At 35.1% G+C, this 16,551-nt stretch overlaps 1 protein-coding gene across 1 annotated transcript in view; it reads right to left on the reverse strand.

The window, feature by feature from the left end:
• Nucleotides 1-16,551, reverse strand: part of LOC107676383 (cadherin-23-like) — a 267,703-nt gene that overhangs the window by 237,103 nt on the left and 14,049 nt on the right. Inside the window, exon 3 of the mRNA XM_016470905.1 lies at nucleotides 10,353-10,362. Coding sequence (XP_016326391.1) covers nucleotides 10,353-10,362 — 10 coding nt within the window. The remainder of the gene's footprint in view (nucleotides 1-10,352; nucleotides 10,363-16,551) is intronic.

The raw sequence follows: 16,551 nt of genomic DNA on the forward strand, positions 1-16,551 counted from the left end.
ATATGGGGTTTTTTTTTTTTTTTTTTGTGCATCACTATAATGGAGAAATGTGCCTAATATTAAAATAAAATAAAATAAAATAAAATTCCTGATCCTGTCCCACGTCACTTCCTGTCAACATACTGTCCTATCATAATAAAGGCAAAAATGCCAAAAATAAATCTTTAAAAATTTGTAATAAATAGGCAGCTTTTAATAAAATAAATGTAAAAATGTAAAAAATAAAATAATTATTTTAACAGAATTTGCCATTAGCATGTAACGGAGTAAAATAAAATAAAATAAAATTTTAGTCAAATTTGTTATTATTTACCTATTTTTATTGATATTTTTCTAAACTGAAATTATTGCTTCATCTATCATCTTGGATGGATTTTCTGTTTCACTGTGCTTGTTGCAATGCATTTTGAAATGACCTTCTCTAAGAAAGATGCATGTGATAAAGCTACCTTTCAGACTTTGCAGCTGAAGTGCATATATTATGTCTTAAAATGTTGCCTTCATGGGCAGGTCACTAGGTATTGGTGTCTTTATCTATCTGTTGGCCTGTTGACTTGCTCCCGTTACCCGTGGCTGCACTCCTGACAGTGAGGTCATAGAGGAAAAGGAGGTTGGTGGCTGGAGGATTAAGGTGGGCAGCTTCGGTCTCCAGGTCACAGGAGTCAATGGCCACTAGACAGACAGACAGATGTGTGGCTGAGAGTCTGTGAGTTTGTGTGTGTTTGTGCATCTTTCCACCCACCTCAATAGATTCTATTGCGTCTGCTTGAGTTTGTACTGCTCCTAGAGCTCCTAACAAACCACAGATGTTATGGATTATAAATGAACTAATTATTTGCAATGCTCATTAGCTCCAGGTCCTAATTAGCCTAAATTAATATTGGTTTTGATAAAGACAATGGCTGAGGAAAATTGGCAATTGACCTTCTCAGTTAATCTGGAGAGGAAAAGAAGAGAGAGAGAGACCAAAGGTAAACAAAGAAAGAGTGTATAAAATCACAAACTTTCGGCATGACAGTTGAATAAAATGCACTCTTCAGCTCTGTTCCAAAACCTAATGAGATGCTTTTGAAGGCACGATTTTAACAAATTTTAAGGCAGAGAAATACCTTCTTCAGGACAAATTCACAGAGAAGATGATTCCATAACGCACAGTAACAAGCTCCGTGAAAAGAATTCAGCCAAGAAATGTTGATTATCATTATATTAGTTGCTCTCTGTCTAGTTGTTATTAAATGCAAGCAACCCTCCTCAAACTGGTCACTGAGCACCATTCCTATGCCAAACTGAAAAACAGTGGACAGTTTCAATCCAAAACCAATCGAACTGCAAGGTACCCGAATATGTCACTGCAACCAATCACTTCCTTTCAAAAACATGTTTAAAAGTCGTGCAATTATTGTGTTGCCATGATTAATTATTGCCGTCACCCTCAAGTACTCAAGCCCATTTCCATTCAGTGCCAAAAAGTAAAAAGAAAACACATAAATGAAAAAAAAAAGTATTTCTGTGTGCTGTACACTACCATTCAAAAGTTTGGCGTCGGATAGATTTTGTAATGTTTTTGAAAGTTTCTTATGCTCACCAAGGCTGCATTAATTTAATTTAAATACAGTCAAAACAGTAATATTGTGAAACGTTATTACAATTTAAAATAACTGTGTTCTATTTACAGTTGTGCCACTTAATATTTTTGTAAAAATATATGATATGAATATATGAAAAATATGATAAAGTTTCTCATTAATCTCATTCATTTGATTAAAAGAAAGTTCAAAAGAGCAGAATTTATATTAAACTTTTTTTGTAACAATGTAAAGGTCCTTACTGTCACTTTCGATCAAAAATAAATAAATAAATAAATAAAGATTTTTTAAATTTCCTTCTCTTAAAAAAACTTACTGACCTCAAACTTTTGAATGGTAGTGTATTTAAAATAAAAGCAAAACAAAGCAAAAAAAACAGCAAAATAAAATTAAAAAACTAAATCAAAATAAAATGCATTTAAAAAAAAAAAACACTGCTCTGGACCAAGGTTTCAGGGCTCTAAAAAGCATGGACATCTCTTGCCTTCACTTAACAGCTCATGCATTGGCAAGACCATTGAAGGTTTAGAGCTGTGCACAGTCTTGTGCAGTCAATCAGCTTGGGAGAGGGTTCCGAATTTTGGGGTTGCCAATATCAGGTTTGTCTATAGCCACCAGTCTTGACGCCCCTGCAGTCACCTCAGAGTACGACAGAGAGAACGAGAAAAAGAAACCTTTTAAATGTCAAACCCTCTCTCCTGTGAGAGATAAGAGGGAGAGAGACTCAATTATACACACATCCCTCCCAACCATCCAGCAAACGCTCCTGCACCTCGGCGACACACGAACACAACCCCTATCCAGGTCGAAATTAAACGTGGAGGAGCACTGCACTGCTAGATACTGTCAGATTGAAGACATAATTGCTTGGTCTTTGCGAGCTTAACCTGAATGACAATAAGAATCAATAGAGCAGGAGCGAGAGAGGAGTGGACTGAGAGAATGAAGCAGAGATAAACAGTAGGAAAACAAAGAAAAAACCAAGAGAGAGGCTGGAGATTCGGGTTGCGCGGTTGAGGAGGTGACTCTCAGTGGAGACAGGGGGGCCGGTGGATTAATCCCATCAGACAACGCTGCTCCAAATGTCATCGGAGCGGTGAAGGACATGATAACCTTTCAACACATGCAAACCCTTTCTGACACCCCTCTCTTAAATTCCCACACACTTTAACCCTGTCATTATCAGATGGACGCAAATATGCACGGAAAGCGACATGACAGGCACAAAGCAGCGTAGAACACGCAGGTAAAGCCCGCGCGGGTGCTTGTTGTCGTCGGCTGGGCAGAGAGCGGGTCACTGATGTGAGACATCAATTTCCAGGTAGGCTGCTCTCAGCGGCTCCAGCAGGTATCAGCCGACATACACCTGCCCCTGATAAGCAGCTGCCGCAAAATGATCTCAACCACACACACACACATACAAGTGTGCACAACATGCATTATTCACACACACACACACACACAGACCAGTACATCCATGCACGCCTAAAAGGCACACACAGAAATATTGAAAAATTTGATGAGTCATGCTGTTCTTTCAGACATACAATTTTCCTTGAGTTGGCATACTAATGAATAATAAAAAATAAAAATTATAAACAACCGTAAATAACATCCCTAACCAGGGACCAGAATTTCTCTAAGAGCTTTCAAGACAAAATTGGTAAGCTTTGTTTTTTTTGTTTTTTTTCCAGAACTATGAAGTTAATATTGAACAACTTGCATTTCAGAGACTATAAGTAACTTGTGACAAAAATAGCTCTAAAATGTTTGTCTTTGTAGTGAACATTCACAAGCAGAGTCAACTAAATATATAGTTCAGTCATGAAACTCTAGATGGCGCATTGTGACGGGGTGTTAATGTAACTGATGATATTCAGAGAATTAAACGACTTGGCACAAGCTGATTGGTTCATGCCGCATATGCAGCCAATGAACATGCTAAAATTTTCAGAGTTGTCATGATTGAACTATAGTTATGGTTAAAACCTTAACCACATAACCTTAAACATGATGGACAAACACAAACCAAGTATGAAAGCTGTTCTGGGTCCATTTGAAGTCTTTGCGATTTTTTTTCCTGTACTTTCCATCAACTAAAAATCATTCAAAAGTTAAGTTTTTTATTACTTTTAGGACATATTTATTAATTATTACTTTTCTAAAAAAAAAAATAAACCTATATTTTAAATAAATACTGTTCTTTTGAACTTTCTATTCATCAAAAAATCCTGAAAAAAATGTACGGTTTTCACAAAAATATTAGGCAGCTAAACTGTTTTCAACATTGATAATAATAATAATAATAATAATAATAATCAATGTTTTTGAGCAGCAAGTGTTAAATAATATTTTTGACTTGAATAAAACCAGTTGATTAAGATGTTACCATTTTTAATGTATTATTTTTCACAAAGTCCAAACTTCATAGTATATATATATAGTACATCTCAACAGACTGCTGATTTAATGTCTGAAGCAGTGAAGATCTAATATGTTTGTATGAGACTAAACTGGCCTCTTGTGACCTCTGCCTAGTTTTTGTTGGTTTACAGTACATCAAGTAGCACATAAAAAATGATGGTAGCTGTGTTCTCTCTGGTCTCAACACAAACATAACACTCAAACACAGTGTCACACTTACGAATCCTTACTATTCCCATCAGGCTTCATGATACTGTGTGTGATGTAACAGAGCATTGAGATGCAGTCTCAAATGGCTTCTGTCTTCTGTTTCCCCCAGAGATGTAACCTTACACACCTGCAGCCTGAGTAAAGGTCAGTCAGTGAGATCATATAAATGTCAACCGGGACAGACAGATACACTACAGCAGAAACTGTCGCAGACACACACTCACTTTCATTTTTCAGAATCTTCTGTGTAAATATTACTGCTTAAATTAAAGCTGAATTTTTTTGAATGTTAAAATACTTTATCCTATGTCAGTTTAATGAAGCAATTGCATGTTTCGGATGTATTCTATTTTAAAAATCACATCAGGCCTGAGCAGGAACGCAGTGTTTGGTAAAGTGAGCTTATTACTGCAGGAGCATCTATGAACACTTTCAAATGACCCCAATCAATTACACATTAGAGTCAGCATCAGAAATACACAAGCCCTTATAAATCATAAGACAATGATGGGGTCACCGAGAGGGAGAGAGAGAGGTACTGAAGGACACACAGTGTTTACACTCTTTACCCTCAGATTTAATGCACTCAAAGTAGTTATATTTACTTAATCTTAACTAATGTACACTAGTGGATGATCTAAATAGGTTGTCAACTAAGCAAAAGTCTCACTTGCTTTCTATTTAATATAGGAGTAACAACTAAGAAAGTAAGAGATTTCTTTGCTTTAGGGATTTATAGATAAAGGTAGACCCTCCTCGATTCAAGCTAAATCTCTATCAAATACAAGTGCAAAAATAATATAGAGCTATACTGTGAAATTTTTGGGGCAAATCAGGTAAAAAGTATCTGATTAAGGTCATAACATCCCATCTACATCCCAGTGTGCAATATTAAATGAGTTTTCATTGTTTTTACCCTATTATTGAAATTAAGTGAAAACAACACTATTGCAATTGCAGTTAATTGTAACACTTTACAATAGGTTCCCATTAGTTAACATTAATTAATGCATTAACTAAAATTAACTAAGAATGAGTAACTGATTTGTTACATTATTTAATAATCTTTGTTAACGTTCAGGCCTGTTAAAGGGGACATCGGATGCCCATTTTCCACAAGTTGGGGTGATTCTTTAGGGTCTTCATGTCTGTAACATACTTCAGTTCAACAACATACTTCAGTATAACAACACCCTTTTTACCTTGTCAAAGACAGCTCTGTAGCTCTCTCTCTCTTCTGTTTTCTGTGTATTTGGTGGCGCGTTACCATCAAAAACCAAACTAATCCACTGCATCCTCAGTCTGATGTCAGGAGAAAATGAAGACTCTACGCCTGTTTCACACAGCAAACTTGAGCTGAGCGTCAGCTTCATCGTCACTGCAGCAGCAGACTTGCCATAGTATTCATGGAAATATATATATCATATCTATAGTCTTTGGAATGCACTCATTTGTTAACATGCACGCTGGAAAAAGTACACGCTGCTCATGCTTGCAGTGTGAAAGCGGCCTTATGTTCACTTTTACATCCAACTACAAAACCCCTGCATTGCATACGAGACATTGTTTTCGCTACAGTTGCTCATGCACCGAGAAAACTGCGGAAAACTGGCTGAGGGTGGAAATATGCTAATATGGGACAGTCCTTCAGCGGTCGTGGGCGGGGCCTGAGCAGTATGATGTCATACTGCTCAGAAAATCAAAAGGCTTGATAATTGTGACTATTTAGGTTTATTGGGGATTAAAAAAGGAGTGAATGGATTTTTATCATTGTAGGGTGCTTGAGTCCACACACTGCTAAGACACATTTATATGCAAACACCATGTAAAAGTGAATTTTGCATCCGATGACCCCTTTAACAGATAAAACTTCTTATTTTAATAATGTATTGATGAAAAAAATGTTGAAATTAACATGGAGTAATAAATGTGTAGGAATTATCTTTTTATTGTTTGTTCATGTTAACTCATGTAGTTAACTGATGTTAACAAATGAAACCTTATTGTACAGTGTTACCCAGTTGGTAATACTATTCTAATAATTAGTTCAATTTACACAGTGCCTTTATTTAATTCAGCCTTTGCTCAAGGCATATGGTGATGGTGTGTGGTCAGTACAATGCACACAGTGCAATGTGATTGTCCAGAGCCCAGAGAACACCATAGGGCTTTTCACACCGCGATTAACCCCTAGTTATCATTGTTCTAAGCCCACTTTTAAAAGACAAAGGCACTTGTAATTTAGCTTTTTACCCGGGGTGAAACCCTGCTCCGGAGCATGGGGGAGTGTTAAGCCCCGTTCACACCAAGAACGATAACTATAAAGATAACAATAAAGACATAGTTCTAAAAATCGTTCTCAATATTAAAGAATAGCAGAGTCCACACCACAACTATAACGATAAAGACAAAGAGAAACGATATCATTGGAATCACTTTCAAAACGATTTTTCTCCAGCTGATGAACGATAAAAAGCTGACAGCCAATCAGAATCCATCCTGCTGTAACGAGCTCAAGAATTTAAAGTGGCAGACGCATGTGCGCTTAGAATAAACAGACGATATCGTTCGCTGGTGTGGACGCTAATATCGCTATCTTTATAGTTATCGTTCTTGGTGTGAACGGGGCTTTAACCCTGTACTGTAGTGTTAAACGTGTACAGTGCGAAACGATGTGGTGTTAGAATGTTACGGCTAGATGCTTCATAGCAAATGGCGTGCCTCATATAAAACTCATAAAAAAAGCATTTAAGTGGAAAAATGTCAAATGGTGACAGAAAACGTGAAATGGAGTGAAGAAAATATAGTTTAATTCTTACCTTTATAGTCTGTAAACTCCATTCTGGAAAACTTATAGTACAGGTGGCATAGAAGTATAAGATGAGGATTCCTGCAAGAGCCGTTAAGCACTTTGCATGCTGCGGTTGTCCAGTCAATGACACTGACATAGTACATATACAAATAAGAATGTTAACCTGGGTTTTAGAAATGTACCGTGAAACTTTAGCGTATGAATAGCCAGGATTCATTTGTAACGCCAGGTCAATTATGAGCAGAGTGAAACAAGAATCAAGGTGAAACAGAGTGAAGCTAGATCACCCAGGATTCCGTTTTCCAGGGGTTTAGAATGACCCAGCATTATTTCAAGTGTGAAAAGCCCTCATGTTCTTCACTAAATAAATAGTGTGAAGTGACGTGCGGCCAAGTATGGTGACCCATACTCTGAATTTGTGCTCTGCATTTAACCCATCCAAATGCACACACACAGTAGTGAACACACACGCCCCCGGAGCAGTGGGCAGCCATATTGCTGCGGTGCCCGGGGAGCAGTTGGGGGTTCGGTGCCTTGCTCAAGGGTCTCACCTTGGTGGAAGAGGTGGAAGAGAGAGCTGGTCATTCACTCCCCCCACCTACAATCCCTGCCGGACCTGAGACTCAAACCTGCAACCTTTGGGTTACAAGTCCTACTCTTAACCATTAGGCCACAACTGCCCCACAAGGCCACACAAACAGGAACACACACACTATACAGCGAAGGCCTGAGGGATGGTGTGTTTACAGACACCACTCAAGCGTACAGCATTATCTCCTGGAACGAGAGCGAGGGAGCATAAATGTCATCACCATTTTAAGTTACTGGAACTAGAGCAACCTGAGGTTAAGAGTGCGGTTCAAGGGCACAATGGTGATAGCTTGTTACTAGTCCAAATCTTTAGCCACCAGGCTAGAGCACTCCCTTTTCTTTCTTTAAAGAAAGTTTTAAAGATCTTCATAAAGATCTTTATGTATTGAAAGCTTGCTTCCTTACAGCCAGAGTTGAACCAGCCACCTAAAGTCGGGCCAACTACCAACATCCAGCCGAGGATGTTGTGAAATTGACTAGCAATTTAATTTGTTAAATTTGTTTCCACACCAACTTTTTTCAATATGTATTGATAGATAGATTAGACAAATGGCAAGGAATAAAAGATTGGAAAAATCAAGGAATAAAAAAAATGTGTATGCAGAGTATTATGGAGCTTATAATATGTAACTATTTGAATTTGTATTGTATAAATTGGAATTATTGACAAGTGGCATTTATCAAAACTGTATATTTTGTGGCATTTAACATAGTTCTGAATTAGATTTTTTTTAAAACTTGAATATTGAACATTTGAAATTTAACACAACTGAATTTTTTTTTATAGCAGAGTTTTATAGAGTCTGAATACTTTCCGTACCCACTGTATATACACACACACAACTTTAATCAGATACTTTTTACCTGATTTGCCCCAAAAATTTCACAGTATAGCTCTATATTATTTTTGCACTTGTATTTGATAGAGATTTTGCTTAAATCGAGGAGGGTCTACCTTTATCTATAAATCCCTAAAGCAAAGAAAGTTTTCTGCCATTCAAAAATTCAGTTGTGTTAAATTTCAAATATTCAATATTCAAGTGAAAAAAAATCTAATTCAGAACTATGTTAAATGCCACATAATATTCAGTTTTGCTTGTATTTGATAGAGATTTTGCTTAAATCGAGGAGGGTCTACCTTTATCTATAAATCCCTAAAGCAAAGAAATCTCTTACTTTCTTAGTTGTTACTCCTACAGTAACTTTATTACTTTTTTCGGTTATCGACCAAAACATTAAAAAAAAAAAGCAATGAAAACAGTGTGAACAGATGAAATAAAATTATGTAGGTTTGAAACAACATGAGGTTGAATAAATAACAAAAACTTCATTTTGGGGTAAATTATTTCATTAAGACCCTTTGGGCGATCAGTGTGACCCACACTATAATATCATTCAGCAGCCAAATAAATCACTTCCTTCAACATCAATACAAGTTCCTGACAGAACCTGAGGCTGTAACCACTGAAATAATTGCTCCAAGCTCTAAGAAATAAACTGTTTAACGAGGCCACTCATTTAGCTGTCAATCACAGAGTCATTTACATTTGAGAGAGCAGGACTGCTCAAAGGAGAGCTTTCTCCTGAGGAAATGTTCTTCAATTCAAATCAACTTACTAAAGCTTTAGAACCACTGTCTTTCCAACAGTTATGAATTTTCTCTTTTAAAATTCACTGTTTTACAACAACTATATTATATGAAGCTTTGAAAAGCATTATACGTATCCAGAACTTCCATTCATTTCTATAGAGACCTTCTAAGTGATCAAATAATTGAGTGGATGAATTCTTGAGTTCAAATAAAGATAAAAATAGCTAAGATATGCAGGTGCTAATTCTATATTATTCACCCAAAAGTAAAAAGTCAACTTTAACTCACCATAATGTCATTCCAACCCGAATTTTCATTCATTGTTCCATAAAGCGCAAAAGGGCAAATTAGGCATTCAAGGAAAGCGGTAGGTGATTTTTATTGCAAAGCTTTAAAACTACAAATGGCACTACAAATGGCACTGGTAGGGTATGCATGAATGGATGTTAAATTATATTGCCAAAAAAGACAAAAAGCACCAAAAAAATAGTTTATATGACCAGTGTGGTTTATTACAAGTCTTCTTAAGCCATAAAATAGCTTTGTCTCACAAACAGACCAAAAGACTCAGAATTGGTTAAAAACATTGGTTTTAAAAGTTAGTAAGATTTTTTTTTATATATGTTTTTGAAAGAAATCTCTTAAAAATACAAGTTAAAAACCAAAAACTGTATTTTTTGCAAAAACTTAAAATAACTGTTGTCTATTTGTTTATATTTTAAAATTTACACGTGCTGCTTAATATTCTTGTGCAAACCGATACATTTTTTAAAAAAAGATTCCTTGATTAATTCAAAGTTCAAAAGGACAGAATTTTTTTTTATATATATATATATATATATTTGAGATATAAATATTTTAATATACTAATTGTCTTTACATTCACTTTTGATTCATTTAACGAATCCTTACTGAACAGAAGTATTATTAAAAAATAAAAACAAAATAAAATAAAATAAAACTTTTTCTCTAGACACAGAGGAAGACCGCAAGGGTTTAAGGTGCAATTTGGGACAGGGCCAGAGCGAGAGAATGTATGAGGCTGTTGAAAATGAGTCTGAATGAACAAGTGGATCAAAATAAAGTGGATTATCAGATTAAAGGGTTTTGCCACACACTGCGCTTAAGTTAAATACACACTGAAGTTCCTCTGGAATCACACACTGCTAAATTACCACACACACACAGCGCAAATCAAGAACAAAGGCATGTGATTTGTTAGATGTTCATTATTCAGCAGGTGTTTATCATGTTAATGTGACGTGGTGGGAAACATTTCATGTGCACTAATTGATTTGAGAAATTTCTCCATATGGGATCTCAGGCATTCTTGCAAAAAGTGCTACGGTTTCAAGGATGTACTTGTGTGTTAAGGGAAGCAACAGAGGCCATCTGTTCAGTGACTCTGAAAACAAAATTCTATTTTTTTTTTTTTTTTAAATTTGAAAATTCCACTTCTTGTTTTTGAATCTGAATGTTTTATGCATATAATTTGAAAATATGTCGGTTTTCTTTCATTTTTGAGTGTGATATTGAAATGTGTGTATAATTGAAAGGCTCTATTATAGTAGTCTAGCAAATATGTGGGAGTGTACACAATACACTTACATGCAGTTTCACATTTTTTATCCAAAATAAATAAACAAGACAATGCGTTACCCAGCATTCCTTCTCCCTTCTATGGACAGTTGGACAAAAGCACCCAAAACAGCATAACACAATATGCAAACACAATCCAAGTCTACAGCCATGCAGTAATCTATTATATCACGATGACTCAGCTGGACAGAGAAGGAACCTGATGCCACCAGTCAGAGATCATGGAAATCTGACCAGTGAGGATTGAGTATCCAACTCCATTTTGGACTCGTTGTTATACTTGGCACATACATATCACACTTAGCCTCACTATTAAAACTAAAGGTTACAGTCAGAAACAAAAAGTGTTTTATAATCAGATGCTACAGTATTAGAGAACATTATTTAGTTCTACAAAAAAAAAATTAGGCTGTAGTTGTTTAAAGAGCCCAGAAACCAAAATGCTGATCTGAAAAATCTATAAAATTAATATCAAAATCCAACTCAATAATACTACACATTGTAAACCTAACCAAACTATGCTGCAAAGAATCACTGAAAAACATTTATTTTTAAGCATGTATAAACACCAGCGAGCTGTAAAGGTCAGGTCAGGACACCACATTTATCTGATTCTATAATAGCCTGTGCTGTAAGTGAACAACCATCAGAGCTGGAGTCAAGACGAGACCCTCTATAACCCAGACCAAAACTAGATCCCTTCAGGTCCAGATCCGAACCAAAATATAACCTCCAGACCAATTGACTGAGGAACCAGGCTGTCCATTTCAATCAAGTGAATGTTGAATTTATTGCAGCATTATTTTCAGACTCTGAGCTACTTTAGTTTGATTGACTAACACTGGAATTCTTGCGAATTTTCTGTAGTGTTAAAGATACAATGTCATGTCAAGTAATTACCACCATGAATCGGATTGTCTGAAACCAAAGACCAAGACCCATATCCAGACAAAGTATCTAAGTTTTGATACTCAGATCATGCAATGCATGTTTATGTCTTCAACCTCTGGTTCACCCAAGCGGTGCATTTGTGGGCTCTTAATGAAGTCTTCAGACTCCTCTCAGTGGTGGCAGCAGACTGCTGTTAAACTAACATTATAATTATCTGCAGTATGCCCTTTATTCAATGCCAAACAGCCCTGAAGTATTCTGTCATTTAAACCGATGAATGTGCATGCTACAGTTACCTAATTGACTAATTAGTCTAATTAAGCCGCTTGCCAATTTGGGAGTGAGCAAACAGAGGCGTCTCAGTGGAATTTTCCAGATAGCAGGAAGGAGAGGGTCGTAAACTGGCTGGCTGATAAACTACTGCGGTGAGACACCAGCTTAAAACACATACAAGCAGTACCTCTACGGACACTGAGGGCAACGGTGGCATTTACTTACATTTTACTTCATAAGCCACAGACCATGTGCCAACAGCAACAGTACCAATATGTAGATTAAGAAAGTCCGAAAATAATAAGACACAAAAGGTTGTGTGTTACAGCAACTTAGCACAGGTATGCAGTGTTCTTACAGGAACAATGGGAAGAAGAAAAAACTCCCTGAAACCCTTATACACTGTAAAATCTCTGCAAAGTGGTCTGAATAAAATAAAATAAAATAATAGCAAATGTGTTTGGAAATGCCCTAGGCAAGTGGGATTTTAGAGATTAGCATAACATTACAATTTTGTGATGACTTTGCATCAATGGAAAACACAACTATTTAAATATGTTTCATTAAATAAACGAATAAGAAAATAAAATAAAAGAATATGGAAAAAATATTGGATATATATACCATCTCTAAACTGTATTTTAATTTGTTGCTGCACTACTGATCAAAAGTTTGAGGTCAGTAAGATTTGTTTCTTTGAAATAAATACATTTTATTCCGTAAGGATGCATTAAATTGATCAAAGCTGACAGTAAAGACATTTATAGTGTTACAAAATATTTCTATTTCATATAAATTCTTCTGAACTCTATCAAAAAAAAAATAATAATAATTATATATATATATATATATATATAATGGTTTCCACAAAAAGATTAAGCAGCACAACTGTTTTCAACATTGATAATAATAAGAAATGTTTCTTGAGCATCAAATCAGCATATTAGAATTATTTCTGAAGGATCATGTGACACTGAAGACTGAAGTAATGATGCTGAAAATTCAGTTTTTGCCATCACAGAAATAAATAACATTTGAAAATAGATTAAAATTGAAAACAGTTACTTTAAATTGCAATCACATTACACAGTATTACTGTCTTTTTGATTAAATGAATGCCTTGGTAAACAAAAAAAAATTACCAACCCAAACTTTTGAATGGTAGTGTATATTTAGAGCGTTACAATTTCCTGTAACATTTATCCCTTAAAAATAAGCACATTCTCACAAACACACACACATATTCTCACTGAACTAATGCACTGACAAAAATTAATCAAGCTATATGAAGCTCTTGATCCTGTACAAACACAGATACTGTTCGCCATGATTATATGCATGTACACACACACCCCAGTGAAAAGTCTCTATCGAGTCATGAGTGTGAGTGTGTTGGTGTGCATGCATTTATTCGTGTAAGTGTGTGTGTTTGTGTCGGGGTGTGCCAGTACATGTGTGTCTTTTGGAAATCCTCCAGTACGAGGACATCTGCGCTACTAATAAACTATAACTCTGACAAATTGGCACTGTCCAATCATCCGCCCTCTCCATGAATAAGTCATCAGAGTCATCCAATCAGACATGGCTGATGGCTCCGGCCACCAATCAGAGTCAGGCAGGGCAGAGAGGACACACAGGGCATGCTGACACTGCTGCGGGTGGAAATGAACCCTGACTGAACCGACGCTGGTCTGGGAACAGCTTGTCACATCCTAATTAATCTCAATAAACAGAAATGAACATATTAGTGTCTGAACAACTACTTTTTTTTACTAGTCAACTGATCATATCAAAAGTAGTCGACTAGTTGTGAGTTCAGTGTTAACCTCATGTAAATGGCTCATCAAACAACATCATGCAGCATTAATGTATTTGCTGTTCAACGCTGCATTGATAGAGAGTGTGAGAGTCAAGGAAACACAAAAATTTATCAGTTTCAGGGCGGATCACAGGAATTTTGGCTTATATGTGAGCAATCTAAATGAACAGATAACAGAGGGAGGCAAGGAGAAACGGATCCAAGATCAAGGCTATAAAAAACATTCAAACTTGCACTAAATTATAATCAACCGAGGGCAATATATGTCCAAATTAAGCAATGAAGATGATAATATTATGATAATATCATAGGAAATATGATATCATGGTCATGATGTGATGAAACGTTTAACATAATGCTTAAGCCAGCCCTGCGTCCAAATATGCATACTTCTCAAATGAGTAGAATGTCAGAATATGAAGAATTTGCATTTAAAGAGATATAAGAAAGAAAAGATCAATCACAATGCAGTATGATATAAAGGTAAGAAAGAATCCAATTGGAATTCAGTATGCAATTACATTTTTAAATGCTGAATATTCTATCAATTTAAGTCAGTAGGAGATTTAATAATAATTTTGAATTTCTTAAAAAATGGATAAAATGAATAAAAACTTTCAAGTACTTTAGAGTGTTTCTTCAGCTTACATTTTTATTTATTGGTTATTTATAATCATATTGCAATTGTGCTAAATTATTGTAATTGTGTGTGTATTTCTACCACCATCATTTCCATCACAGAATGCTGTTATATGATTTAAATATATAATGTAATTATATTAAACCATAATTTATCATGTAAATTATGCACATTACAAAAAAAGTGGCTCAAAAGTTTGAAGTTGGTATTATTTTTTAAAAAGATTTAATGGTTTTATTACATTTTTAAAGAAGTCTCTTATTCTCATCAAGGCTGCATTTATTTGATGAAAAATACAGTAAAATATTAATATTGTGAAATAATATTCCATCTACACTTGACCCTCTTACACTAGCACTCTCTATTCTATGTCTATTCTATTTACTTGTTTTCTTTTATTTATAATATATAAAAACTTGACCCTCTAGCACCCTCTATTCTATGTTTATATTTACTAAATAAAAAAAATCCTTGACCCTCTAACACGAGCACTCTATATTCTATTTCTTTTCTTTCTAATTTTTATTATTATTATTTAATAAGAAAAAAAAACATTGCTATGTTTACTGCATTAGACTAACTGGGACTTGTCACCGCACTCATATATTGTTGCTCTTTTGTTGGTTTGATTGCTTCTATTGTCCTCATTTGGCATTACAAAAAAAGTGGCTCAAAAGTTTGAAGTTGGTATTATTTTTTTAAAAGATTTAATGGTTTTATTACATTTTTAAAGAAGTCTCTTATTCTCATCAAGGCTGCATTTATTTGATGAAAAATACAGTAAAATATTAATATTGTGAAATAATATTCCATCTACACTTGACCCTCTTACACTAGCACTCTCTATTCTATGTCTATTCTATTTACTTGTTTTCTTTTATTTATCATATATAAAAACTTGACCCTCTAGCACCCTCTATTCTATGTTTATATTTACTAAATAAAAAAAATCCTTGACCCTCTAACACGAGCACTCTATATTCTATTTCTTTTCTTTCTAATTTTTATTATTATTATTTAATAAGAAAAAAAAACATTGCTATGTTTACTGCATTAGACTAACTGGGACTTGTCACCGCACTCATATATTGTTGCTCTTTTGTTGGTTTGATTGCTTCTATTGTCCTCATTTGTAAGTCGCTTTGGATCAAATGTAAATGTAAATATTATTACAATTTAAAATAACTGTTTACTACTTGAATATATTTTTATATTTTTTATAAATGCATTATAAATGTCTTAACTTTCACTTTGATCAATTTAATGCATTCCTGCTGAATAAAAGTATTAATTTCTTTCCAAAAAAAAAATACAAAATCTTACTGACCCAAGACCAAGTTTATACACTTTCAGACACTGTTAATAGACAAATTAAATAAACTAGTAAGAGTGTGAAAAGTACGTTTTAAGAGATTTTTTTCCTAAAAATCCATAGGGCCTAAAATGTCCATAGTTAAAGAAAGAAACAATGAGTTAAAATGTATTAGAGGCGCAGTAGTGAGCTCTCCTGAAACGCATCTAAACACACACACTGCTTGCTTGCAGAATGTTCTGGTAAAATGGGCTGGATGGCAGAATTCTGAGATTTTATGGATAAGTGAGGTATAAGTGTATTTGCGGTTCAGAGAGCCTCCTATCAGCGAAGGGGCCCGATAGATCTATTTTAAAACCAACTCACGACAACACGCAGCAAGGTGATGAAAACCCTGACACTCTCAAATTGCCCTGTCAATCATCGGAGTCCCTAAAAACGCTGAAATATATACAGGCACAGACAGAAACTTAAAGACAGAGACCGTTAGAGTAAAACACTGCTTGAGACCAGACACACAGTGTTAAATCTAACCCAACTATACAACACGCCAGAAAAGTGTATTCCTAATTTTGCTGCAATCATGTTTTTCTCTACTTTGTCTATGATGTAATATCACAGAGGATTGGTTTGCTGACACTGTCCTCGTCTTTTTATGGCTTTGAGGGAAATATTTAAAGGGGTCATGAACTGCCTTTTTTTATTTTGTATTGTTCTCTGAGGTCCACTTATAAAGTTATCAAGATTTTTACATCAAAAAACATAATTTAGAAGTAATAGGCTATTTTCTGTCCTGTTTTGAC

The sequence above is a fragment of the Sinocyclocheilus anshuiensis genome, unplaced genomic scaffold (assembly GCF_001515605.1).
Source record: "Sinocyclocheilus anshuiensis isolate Anshui unplaced genomic scaffold, SAMN03320099.WGS_v1.1 scaffold961, whole genome shotgun sequence".
Lineage (NCBI taxonomy): Eukaryota > Metazoa > Chordata > Actinopteri > Cypriniformes > Cyprinidae > Sinocyclocheilus > Sinocyclocheilus anshuiensis.